Here is a 13,166-nt window from a genome sequence, read left to right on the forward strand (position 1 = left end):
ATGAAAGAACAGGTAGGAGATGAAAGAGAAGAGGGAGAGAAAGGGCAACAACAGCACGAGCAGAGCTATATCTCTCTGTCTTAGAAAATTATTTGTCAATAAACATTGAAATTGCAGCCAGACAGTTTATTCCTAAAAGCAACTGTTGTATATTTATACAACAAAGCACAAAGAAATACAAAGTTTATCTATCTATCTATCTATGATATATCATCTAATGTTTTAAATATTGCCAAACATATAGTGAACATGTCTCTGGAGAGGTTTACTGATTATAGTAATATCACCCAGACATGTAGTCAGTTCATCAGGAGAAGAAAGATGAGCAGCAAGTCGTAATCGGACATGGTTCCGCGACAGGTGTCTCAGATCTCCTGCTGCATTGTCCATGCCATCCTCGCTGTCATCTGGTCCCAGGCCTTCTTCCTCCTCCTGCTTCTCCTCCAGGATGTCACCTCTAGCCACACAAATGTTGTGTAGGATGCAACAGGTGGCAGTTATCCTTGGGGTGAACAGCCTGCTCTGCAGGGCCCTCAAGAAATGTTTTCAACATCCCAGGGGTGTGCTCAATGAAATGGGCTTGTCAACTTGTTCTGTTAATCAAAATTCATATTAAAAATGTATGGTGTATTTCAAAGTCAGAGAAGTAACATCTTGATGTGTCTTCTGTGTCTGTGTGTGTGTGTGTGTGTCTAATGAGACAAAAAGGCGGTATGGTGTCATGACAGCAACAGGACACTGCTGGCACGGAGATCTCCCGATAGACAGTATCCATCTGGCTGATACAGAGGCTCTTGGTACATAACAAGGGTGTCATGTAAAGATCCTGGATTGCCAATGTACACATCTATAGCTGCATCAAAGTCACCCTGCAGTAAAACTGAAGGGAATTCAATTCATCTTATGTGTTTGCCACTTACGAATGACATCTATGACAATACTAGGAAAACAACAATACAATACAATATGAAGAAATAATTCTTTTCTTATGATATTTATATTTAAAAAAAAAAAAAAAGATTTATAAAAGTCTACTTTAATTGAAACAGGAACTAAATTTAACTGGCTTATTTGAATACATACATACAAACATTTTACCTACAACTGTCCTCTTCTTCATCATCTCTCACCTTACACTCACCCATCACATCATCTTTGTTTACAGCTTTAGATGTCCTGTAAAATAATTAACATGAATACTAATGTGATTTTTATTAAGAAAATTGGGGAGTTTTTTTTCTTCTGTGGAGTTCAGTGGGTGCAAATTGTGTCTGCGTTCACTCATTAGTGAGTGATTCGATTTTACTACATACATAGGCAGCAACTTACACAAGTGACCGTTGACATTTACTTGACATACTATTGATTTATTTACAAATACTCCATTTTTAATTAGACTGAACCTTTTATCAAATTTTTTTGCTTGTCCTTATACTTGTCTTCTATTGATTCTTGAAAGATCAACGTTGAAAGATTACAGCAATTGTAGACACAAATGAACGTCATATGTCAACTTAATATTATTTAAAAAGTTTTAATACTGAAACATGCACTCTACTTTATTCACACTTCTGCTTTATTAATTCTGAACCCAAACATTGCATTACATATTTGCAGCACATCATTAGACAACGTGTGTGTGTGTTTGTGTATTTATTTATATTTATGCATTTTGTGTTTATTATTATTATTATTATTCTTTTAGACAGTAGCGCGTGAACAGGACTTTTATTTTCGTCTGGCGTTGTTACGTCATAAGTATGCGCCGCGCTCCGCTGCATCTGTTGTAATTCTGCAGAAGAAAGGTTTGAGTTTTTACACTTAAAAGTGTTCAAATTAGTGCAACTCGTTTAGGCAGTTTTACTTTTTGCAAGCGATGTTAAATGGCAATTGGTAACATTGTAATACTTTGTCTAACATCAATCAACGTTGTGTTGTGGGTAAAGCGCATCCTCACGTGAATAACAGAAAAGGTGCGTCTCATTTCTCTCCCCAAATCGTGAATCAGTAGTGTAAGCTCGAATTCGGCAACTTCCAAGTTGTGATGAAGAAACGGAGCTTTTTGAAACAACGAGTCAATTGAATCAATTGTTTAGTGAAATGATTCACTATTTCGATACGCTCGAATCACCACACGCTGCCGAGACCTGCTGGTCAGAACAGTGTAAATGCAACGAGAACAACAAACATGTGTAAAGATAACATTTATAAACTGCAAATGTTTTCACAAAAATGCAATCTATTAATATAATTTTCAAATAAATAAATACCAAATTTAAAGCATAATGCCTAAATATGAATTGTCTAATTAGCATTATTTTATGAATTTGTAGCCCTAGTTTTGAGTGTTTTTGGCTTATCAGGTCATTTAAGGCTATTAACTATCACTCTGACTGGCTCCCTTACCAGTGTGCTGACTATTGGGAGCTGATTGAGACGCACCCAGATATTTAGTTTGGATTTCTTTTTCTTTCTGTTAACTATCGCACATCTTAAACAACATGTCCAAACACACAGGAAAAACTGGTGAATCAACTAAGATCCACGTGACACACTGTTATAAAGATGACGTTTATTAAAGAGGAGCGTGAAGACATGAAGATCGAAGAAGCATTCAGAGTCAAAGAAGAAGATACTGAGGAACAAACAGGTTGGTTTTGATTCTTTCATTCTCATATAAGGCTCAAGTACAACATCAACGCCTAACCAAAGATGTGTACCAAAAATGTACCATATTAAAGATAATATGTGAAGTCACCATTCTTACAATAATACTGTCAAAAAAAGGTTGTGGGTTAAAAACATATTGTAAAATAATTAGATTAATTGTAAATTATGTATTGACATACATGCAATATTATTTTGTGTGTGTGTGTGTCTATATATACACTGTGCATGCATAATAGGCAAGTTGATATTCTGATCATATTTTTTTCCAAGCACTTTAAAAAAAAAAAAAAAATTATTTAGTTGCTTATAAGTGAGATATAATTGTCCATGAAGGTATGACGTGAAAAAACTTAATGTGTGCATAATTATTAAGCAGGTTGAACAATTCCATACAAATGTCAACCTTGCCATGAAAAAATATATTTTTTACCAAAATAACAAAACCCTTTCAAAGTTGTCCTTTAAGGTCTGTATTTTATTGTATTGATGTGCTGCCATGGAAATTGCTTTGTTTATTCACCACATATGAGGTTTGCACAGAAAGAAAAGTTAAATTTTCAGTCAACTATATTTCATGCTTTCAAAAGAGAGATCAAATACTCCCTTTTTTATACTTTATGTTAACAGTAAGCATTTTGCAGAAAGATGGGGGCATGCATGAGAAATAAATACACTCACTTTGTTATGACAGCACTGCCTTGTACATTTATAAGCGATATATTTAGGAAGTCATGACGCTTCAGTGCTGTGTCACGTCCGTAACGATTTAAATATAAAGTTTATACTGTGTAATAAATATTAATACAAATAATGTCAAACTTCATATACAAAGCCAAAATATGTCCATGCTAATTATGATGGACAATTCATCTCACTTACTCGCTCTTAACAACCTTAATTATGCGTTACGGACGTGACCGTTACGGACGCTTCATATTAAATCATGCAATTGACCAGCTTGTATTTGTTCACCATGCTGTTGCTATTAAAATCACTGGCTCATATTAAATTTATCTCTGTTACTGTAGGCTATATCAGAACATTTCAGAAACCAATTCATTCTACTAACATTTAAAAAAAAAAAAAAACAGCAACCTTAAAATACATTTTTAATCAAGAGAACACATTACATTTTTAATAAAGACAACATAATTAAGATTTACATATCGCCATAATTAAATTATAAATATTATAATTATTACAGTATTTAATAGAGAGAGACAAATAGACGTGAGCAAATGTTTACTCAGCTGATCGCCTGCGTCCTACTGTTCCGTAAAGGACACGCCTCTCGTGGTGACGCGTTTTCCCTTTTCCCTCATTTTCTTTCCCGCGCGCGCCCTCTGTTGACCAAGAGGAGTTATTTCTGAGGTGAATGCAGATCGAACTATTTCTGGATAAATATCTACTTTATTTGAAGTAAATGGTAAGTAATTTGATATTTACATGTACATTTTAATTTTGATAAGTGTATAAATTACAATAATAAATAAAATATCTTGAACACACTGTTGCCTGTGTATAATGAAAGAATCAGTTCAGTTTTAAAAATGTTTTTTATTACACAATATCAATGTTAATAAAAGTAATTAATATAATACAACGACCAATAAAACGATATACAATAACAAACAAAGAAACAACAACAAAGTGTAATTATACTATATAACTCTCATCCTATAGCGCAATGGCAAAAACTAATACTGAAAGACAAAGGGAATTCAGAGAGAGGAAGAGGAATAATGAAAATTTCAAGGAAAAGGAGAAGAAAAGAAAAAAAGCAGAAAGACTAAGAAAGAAAGAAACACAATCAAAACAAGAGTCAGGGAGCTTGCTAGAGAAAGACAGAGGAAAAGGCGTTTGCTGAAGAGGTCACAAGTTCCTGCTTTACTCCAGGAGTCACCACAGAATTCACCGTTTAAAACAAGACAGTCTCTAGGCAAGGCACTAAAACGAGCGCTCCGAGCTTTACCTAGCAGCCCTCGAAACAGTTATAAAAAAGATTGCAACATCACTGTGCCTTCTTCCAGAGAAAAACAAAATGAAGCATGTGACTGCCACCACTACTACATATGATCATGTCAGGGAATTCTATGAGAGAGATGACATCTCAAGGCAAGCACCAGGAATGAGGGATGTGGTCACAGTCAGAGAGGGAGGAGTGAAAAAGAAAATCCAGAAATGGCATTTAACAATGTCTATTCTAGAGGCCTAACGCTACTTCAAAAATGAACATCCGGAGTCTATAATTGGAAAATCTAAATTTGCTGAGCTTCGACCATCTCATGTGCTCCGGTCTTCAGACACTCAAGAAATGTGTGTCTCTGCCGATATCACGAAAATGTTAAGTTAGCCCTGGACTGTCTGCAACATGTCATCCCAAGGCAGGTATTCCAGAGCACACAGGATTTTGTTGAAGCTGTGGCCTGTAATACAGATAGTCCCCTCTGCATGTTAGGACAGTGTGCTGAATGCAGGAATAGCAAGCTCTTGGAAATGTGTACCCTCTGTAACATCCCAGAAGAAGACAAACAAATTAAGGTGACCTGGTATGCATGGGAAACAACAGAGGGGCTGCCAAATAAGGTCCAAAAGAGTGGCACACTAGGTGATGTACTTAATTTTCTGAAGACAGCGGCAACAAAATTTGTGCATCACTGTTTTTTTAAAAAACAGCAAAGTGGATTTTTCCAGGCCAAAAAACTATAGGCAAAAACAGACCAGGAAACTGTGGTGCTGCAAGTAGACTTTGCTGAAAATTACACCGCTGCCTACCAAGACCAGATCCAGTCAGCGCACTGGCATCAGAAGCAGGTCACAGTGTTTCCCTCAGTCCTGTGGTCTGATGGAGATCCTGAGTCATATGGCATCGTGAGTGACAGCCTGGAGCACAACAAGAGGTCTGTGGCAACCTTCCTCTCCAAGATTGTGGAGGACATTAAAATGAAACATCCTGCAATGAAAGAGATTCACATATTTAGTGATGGAGCTGCTTCTCAGTTTAAGAACAAGTTCATCTGGTGTTTCATGTCAACTACATTCAAGGAGCTGTTTCCAGCTTTAAGTGTACAGTGGCACTTCTTTGCCACGAGCCACGGCAAAAGTGCAGTGGATGGTGTTGGAGCAACTGTGAAGCGTGCAGTTAACACTGATGTCCTCTACAGACAGGCAGTCCTTGTGACAGATGCTGCTTCATTTGTAGCTTCTGCAAGGAAGAGTTGCCCAAACATCAACATCAAACTCATTACAGCCAACGAAATCACAGATTTTGTACAGCATCATAGGCTAAATGAGAGATGGGCCATTACCTCAGCTGTTCCAGGCACTCAGTCAGTACATCACATGGAGCCAGTCTCCTGGGGAGAAGTACGTCACAAAATCTACTCCGAGGCAGAACAGTCAGGTGTCCATACATTTCTGCTCTCGGAAATCACATCTGCTGAATGTCCCGAACACCAGTCCTCTGAGCATCAGTCAACAGCTGCAAACAACATCAAAACTGGAGACTGTGTCTTGGTCCAATTCAAGGCAAATAAGTCATTCAGGCAGTTTGTTGGACTTGTTAATAACCGAGAGCAGGAGGCACTGGAAATAAGGTTCTTAAGAAGGAATGACAGTGCTGGATTAGTGTACATCTTACCTGTGATGGAAGATAAAGCTTGGGTGACACCTGCCCAAGTGATTGAGACTTTCATCCCAAAAGTAGACAACAGAGGGAGGTATCACTTTGCAGAGGCAGTCTTTGCAGAATAGAAAGAGAAAAAAAAATAGAAGTCATCCAATTAATCACATTTGTACTAATTTATTTGATATTTTGCATGTTTGTTTTGCCTTGATTGATGTTTTACATTAGCTTTTACATTTGATAATTTCATCTTTACAATATTTAATAACATGTAAAAAGTACAGACTGACTATACAATTAATTAATTTTATTTTATGTCTACAGTGAATTAACTAAATTAATATTTTGTAAGTTTCTTATTCACAATGATTCATGCTCATAACAGTGATCAATATACTCACCTTGCTCACCTTTTTTTGCACATCTGTTTCACACAGATCGTTTTGCTGCGTCTTAATCTTCTTAACATCCAAATGCCAGCCATTAAACTTGGTAAAACATAACTACTAATTAAGTAATCTTTAGAGACTATAAATAACATATTCTAAAGCATTGGTTTACACTGCAACTATTTTGACAAACATAATGCAGCTATTTAGAATCACGATTGCGCATTTAGCAACGCAAACTGGGAATAAACATTGCCATCAAACATACTATTGTGATCATTGTGACACGATTGTATTTTGCATAACATTCTTCACACAGAAACAGGCCTACACAGTACACGCTAACAATCGGACAATAGGCTACTTCAATTCACCGAAGCTTGTTCTGAGTGGACACCGCGGTGACCTCCGGGACTTGGTAAACAGTTATTACAGCTGATGATGTATATTAGCAAATTCTATATTATTCGGGGTCTAAAGTAAACACCACATTAGCAAATAATCATGATTGAATTCAGTTTTGAACATATCCGCACTGGTTACATTTTAACACCACGCTCGCGCAAACACAAGCTAATCTATAACACGATGATTTCAGTTTGAACGTTATTAATTACGCAACCTTACCATACAGATGTGTCTCAGAGGGAAATGTTTGTTGGTTTAAATACCCAAAAGAGACCCAGAAATAGATCTCGGTTAAAGTTTTTAAAGCATTTTATCTGATTTGACAGAGTTAGACAAGTGACAATTTCAGATCTGTCACGTCCGTAACAATGGTTTTTCCTCATAAATGCAAAAATGAAAAACAAAATAAAATAAATAACTTATGTTCCATGGAGAGACAACCCTTATCCTTTCGGCTGGTATTATTTATTTTGGCTTGTGCATTTGAATTCGCAGAATTTCTACAAAGTATGTCGACTCCCAAAAACTCAAGTCCTTTTCTGTCACGTCCGTAACGCATGCATATTTGCCCGATTTAAAATATAAAACACGTGCATAGACTGTTTTTTTTCTGATGTCTAAACTCTATGGTTAGGGGTTTAGAAAAATATAAACAGATGTTTCAGTATATTGTTAACATTTACATTCTCTGAGAATTTATATTTCAAGTTTTTACTGCAAATGTCACGTCCATAACGCTGGAATTACTCAGATTTAACTTAGACTGAGAAGTCAAAAATTATTAAATGCCCATTAGAAATATTCAAAACTAATGCAATAACTTGATAACTGATGGTTTGATAACTGCCAGCTTTGTTGGACTGAAGGTTTTCTGGATGTGTCCTAAAGAAAGCAAACTTTTATACTGAATATTGTGAAGAGGTTCTGAGATAATAAGTAATACCTGTTTCAGTAGCTTAGTTGGGTATAGGATCTAGCATACATGATGTTGGCTTTGATGATTTAAAATGATAGTTCACGCTAAAATGAAATTTCTGTGCTCATTTACTCACCCTCCACTTGTTCCAAGCCTGTATGGAAATCAAGTCAATAGCTACCATCAATTGTTAAGTTACCAGTATTCTTCAAAATATCTTATTTTGTGTTCAGTAGGAAAAAGACAGGAACAACTTGAGGGTGAGTAAATGTTTGGGTGAACTATCCCTTCAATGCTTTCAGGTCGGTTTTGATGTAAGTTGCTTAGTGCCATTAAACTTGTGTTAACTTGTATTTGTCTTTTTTTCACTTTAGACCGGATGGTGCTGAAAGTGGAGAGTCAAGAACTGAATGAAACGGAAGAGAAAGATCAATATGAGAAACACCATGATTTCATGACTGGACAGAAATCCACTCAGAATGAAAAGACTTCCTCACAAAAAAGAGCTCAGAAAACCATGTCCAACAGTTCTTTTACATGCCATCAATGTGGTAAGAGTTTCACTCAAAAACAAAGCCTTACAGTCCACATGAGAATTCACACTGGAGAAAAGCCTTTCACCTGCCAACAGTGTGGACTGAGTTTTACACGTAAAGAAAACCTTCATGCCCACATAAGAGTTCACACTGGAGAGAAGCCTTTTAAATGCCAACACTGTGGACAGAGTTTTGCACATAAAGGAAACTGTAATGCCCACATGAGAATTCACACTGGAGAGAAACCTTTTACCTGCACACTGTGTGGGAAGAGCTACTCACGAAAAGAATGCCTTAAGACGCACATGCGAATTCACATTGGAGAGAAGCCATTTGTATGCGGTCAGTGTGGAAAGTGTTTCAGATGTAAAGTAAACCTTAATCAGCACATGAGGATTCACACAAGAGAGAACTGTTTTATATGTCATGAGTGTAGGAGGAGTTTCACGAATGGGAATGACCTTAAGAATCACATAACAACTCACATCAGAGAGAAGCCTTTCATGTGCCATCACTGTGGAAAGGCTTGCATAAGCAAATCAATCCTTGAGATTCACATCAGAACTCACACTGGAGAGAGGCCTTTCACATGTCCACAGTGTGGAAAAGGTTTCACACATAAAGGAAACCTTAACATCCACATGAGAATTCACACAGGAGAGAAGCCTTACACATGTCCAAAGTGTGAAAAGAGTTTCACGTATCTAAGAGACCTAAAATGTCATTTGCAAACTCATTCTGGAAAGCAACCGTAGTGTTCATCGGTCTGGCAAGAGGTTTACAAAATACAGCAGTTTCAGAAATCACCTGCACTCTGGAGGAAGACCATTTAAATTTAATCAGTGTAATAAAAAACTGTCACACATCATTATCACTTACAGATACACCTGAAAAGTCATGCAGATGTGAGACCCTTGAATTTACTACATTTTTGACACCGTTTGAATATTGTAAGTGAAGTGACATGATGTGGGCAAGATTGGTGACCCATACTTGGAATTTGTGCTTTGCATTTAACGCATCCAAGTCCACACACACAGTAGTGAACGCAGCCAGGGAGCAGTTGGGGGTTTGGTGCCTTGCTCAAGGGTCTCACCTCAGTCGTGGTATTGAAGGTGGAATAAAGCGCTGGTCATTCACTTCCCCCACTGACAATTCCTGCCGGACGCGAGACTCGAACCAGTAACAAGTGGAAGAAAAAAGCACATCATTACATGTCAGAAGTCTTATTGACTTCAGTCCATTTTCAGACATCACGCCACTTTTGATCAGAAGGTTCCTAAATCAAGATTAGGACTCTTAGGTTCACATGAAGACAGACTGTGTTTGTCTTCTCCACTTTAGTGCGGTTCTCTGGGCTGATGGAGAAAAACACCTTGGTTAAGAATAAAACAGGCTTTGATGGGTAAAGGATGTTGAAGCAATGATGGCTCCCAAACATCATGCAATGATGAAACAAAGGAGAAGTTTGTCAAGTATCGTTTCAATGCACATACAGCATAAATCACTTTGAAGAAAAAACAGGATCAAAGCACACACAACAAAGGTGGGAGTAAAATGAACTTGGTCAATCTGCGCATCTCTATTTTTAATCAAGGCCATTGCGAATACACATAATAGCAGGTGCAGGTTGTCCTACTAGAGGAAAAGTCTTGGGGTCCTGAGAAACGAATTGAGTCTTCACGTGTGTAAGAGATCCTTCTTATTAGTGCTCCGTAATATTGTTTCTTTTGTTCTTTAATAAATACAAGCCTGATTCACACCACACTTGTCTACAGTCTCGTAATTTAAGTGTGCAACATGTCCTCTACATAACAGAACATTGCCACCTACCCACTTACTCTGGATCTGGATGCATGAATTGTTGAAGTTTATTCAGTGAGAAAAAGTTAGATTCACATTGCTTGGTAATGCATATACATATTTTGATATGTCAACCTGTTCTATCATACAGTAAAGAAAAGAAAACCTCATTGGAATAATTTCCCTAGAGAAAAATAAATATACTTAATTGTATTTAAAATATATTCATTTCATGATAAGTATACTAAAAATAGATTGACATGTCTATGCTAACTGAAAATACATTCTAAATGTAGTTATTTCATGCTTTCATCAAGCACAAACTTAGTGCACTACAAATTCATTTGTAAAATACTGTACTTTTTACAAATGCATTTGGGGAAGGATGAAATATATATATTCATCTTTAAGAAAGTACACTGGCTAGGTTCTTATTTCCATCTACAACATGTTTGAAACTTGTTAAAAGTGATTTTCACACATACATACCCATATAAACTAACTGGACGGAACCTTTGAAAGAGGACGCCACTTCATAACCCCAATGACATGTGCATGCTCACTCAGCCCAACAACTAGTCTCAGTAAGGGATGAATGAAGCAACTCGTCTTATGATTCTGTAGCTGTTTGAAAGCTATATAATGTATGTCTGTGGGGATTGTTTCTATTGTATGCTGTCATATCATTTAAGTAAGACTGCCGTATGAGTTCTCACCTAAGACAAGATACGCATTCTATGTATTGATATTTGTTTGTTCCTTCGCCCCTTCAAAGTGTCTTAAAGTATTTTAATAATGTGATTTTAACATCGGCTTAAATATAAGCTAGGGGGCTTGATAAGTCGGTCTCTCCTCACCTTATACTTTCATGAGCTCTGAAATTCACCAACAATCGGTTTTGCTGTACGGTTGCTAAACATCTGAACTCAGTAGAGTGCACACTATTGGGAATCTGTGTTGCAGATTTGGCACATTTTTCAGAAGAAACCTTCAGAGTCTAGAAACTCATTGCAGCTAAAGACACAAGTCTCACCGTGTATTTCAAATCTGAGAATGATGAAATTATTTTAAGATGATGCTGTGTATTTTTTATTCATTTTTTTTTAAGATGAGACTTTCTTTTTGGGCAAACCAAAGAAAATGTGAGGTATGAATTGAAACATCCAGTGTGTTTCTGCTAACAGGTGCTGTAAGGGCAGAGTTTCCAAACACAACTTTTGCCTACAGTGCAAATGTAACAATGGGGGATTTGCAAATAAAACTATTTCTGTCAGGACCACTATCGTCAAAGATGATTGACAATTAGCATATAGTTTGGATTGGCGGTATGCTTCTGTTCTGGGCACTGCCCCCCCGTTGATTAACGTGACCTGCCAGAACTAACGCTACTCTCGATTTAATTAGCTAAATATTGAAGTAATCCTTCAGTAATTTATTTTAGTTGAATCCTCTGTTGACCTGTTATGATTAAATGTACAATACAATACACAGTATTTGAGTTCTACTTGTTGAGTATTAAAATAGTATAAATAAAAATTTATGTTTTGAGTTGCAAAAAAATGCAGTACTTTGTATAGTTATGAACTTTACCTTTTCAATAATTTAACCACACTTCAAATAGTGCTTTTCACAATTTTGCATGGTTGCAAAGCAGCTTTACACACATATGTGACCCTGGACCAAAAAAAAAAGAAAGCAGTTTTAAGTAGCAAGGGTATATTTACAATAGCCAAAAATACATTGTATGGGTCAAAATGATCGATTTTTCTTTTATCCCAAAAATCATTAGATCATTGATTTATCAGTAAAGATCATGTTCCATGAAGATATTTTGTAAATTTCCTACTGTAAATATATATATATAAACTTAATTTTGATTGGTAATATGCATTGCTAAGGACTTCATTTGGACAACTTTAAAGACGATTTTCTCAATATTTAGATTTTTTTTTTTGCAACCTCAGGTTCCAGATTTTCAAATAGTTGTATCTCAGCCAAATATTGTCCGATCCTAACAAACCATACATCAATGGAAAGCTTAATTATGACTGATTTTGTGGTCCATGGTCACATAGAGAAAGTAGTTAAAAAAGTATGTAAACAACATATAGTCATGGATTTGAAATGGTGAGAAAAATTCACGAACTTGATCAAAAGGTTTATTACTTTAGTATATTCCCGATACACTCCAATGCACCTGGACCAACACTTTTTTCCATTAATGGTTCTTTAATGTTCCGTACAGACAATGACAGCGTTGCACTTGGAAATGTGGACTGCAGTCCTTTGGGCTGTCAAAATATTATGAATTATTAAGCAAATTATTACAATTATCCTGACCAGCCCTCGAAACTACACAAAAAGTTAAAATGTCAAATAAATTAAGAGACGTTACCTACATGAAAAGTAACAAAACGTATTAAAATAATTTCAATTCATACGTCAAATATAAATCAGCAGCGTACCGCGAGACCGTCAAACCATTTCATTGCATTTTACATTAACATTTGTGCAGTGCATTCAGAGTTGAAGCGTGCAGAGATGTTACGGATGGCTTTATTCCTTCCGCATGCACTGAAACACAAGCAGTACGTTCACATTCTTCCACCAACTAACTGAACTGTCTATGTTTTATTGCATGAACAAGAATAATTCAATTTTAATTATTTTATTATTATTAAGTGAGTTTTAGCTTAGAACAAGCAAAATAACCTGCCAATGGGGTAAGAAAAACAATATTATTTCAAACAGAAAACAAGATTATTTTTCTTACCCCATTGGCAGATTATTTTGCTTGTTTCAAACAAAACCCACTTAAT

General features: G+C 36.3%; 1 protein-coding gene across 5 annotated transcripts; it reads left to right on the top strand.

Moving 5' to 3' along the window:
* The first annotated feature begins 1,742 nt into the window (after positions 1–1,742).
* Positions 1,743–10,303, top strand: LOC131538970 (gastrula zinc finger protein XlCGF8.2DB-like). 5 transcript variants are annotated; one of them, XM_058773194.1, is made up of 4 exons: positions 1,743–1,805; positions 2,518–2,650; positions 8,242–8,268; positions 8,383–10,303. In XM_058773194.1, the coding sequence occupies exons 2-4, from the start codon at positions 2,566–2,568 to the stop codon at positions 9,297–9,299; spliced, it is 1,029 nt and encodes a 342-aa protein (XP_058629177.1). In that variant the 5' UTR covers positions 1,743–1,805; positions 2,518–2,565; the 3' UTR covers positions 9,300–10,303. The 5 variants fall into 5 exon arrangements, with proteins under 5 accessions (XP_058629177.1, XP_058629178.1, XP_058629179.1 ...); XM_058773195.1 differs by lacking the exon at positions 1,743–1,805 and adding an exon at positions 1,815–1,940; XM_058773196.1 differs by lacking the exons at positions 1,743–1,805; positions 8,242–8,268 and having other exon boundaries at positions 1,836–2,650.
* Positions 10,304–13,166: the final 2,863 nt, after the last annotated feature.

Source organism: Onychostoma macrolepis, chromosome 04, assembly GCF_012432095.1.
Source record: "Onychostoma macrolepis isolate SWU-2019 chromosome 04, ASM1243209v1, whole genome shotgun sequence".
NCBI classification, from domain to species: Eukaryota; Metazoa; Chordata; class Actinopteri; order Cypriniformes; family Cyprinidae; genus Onychostoma; species Onychostoma macrolepis.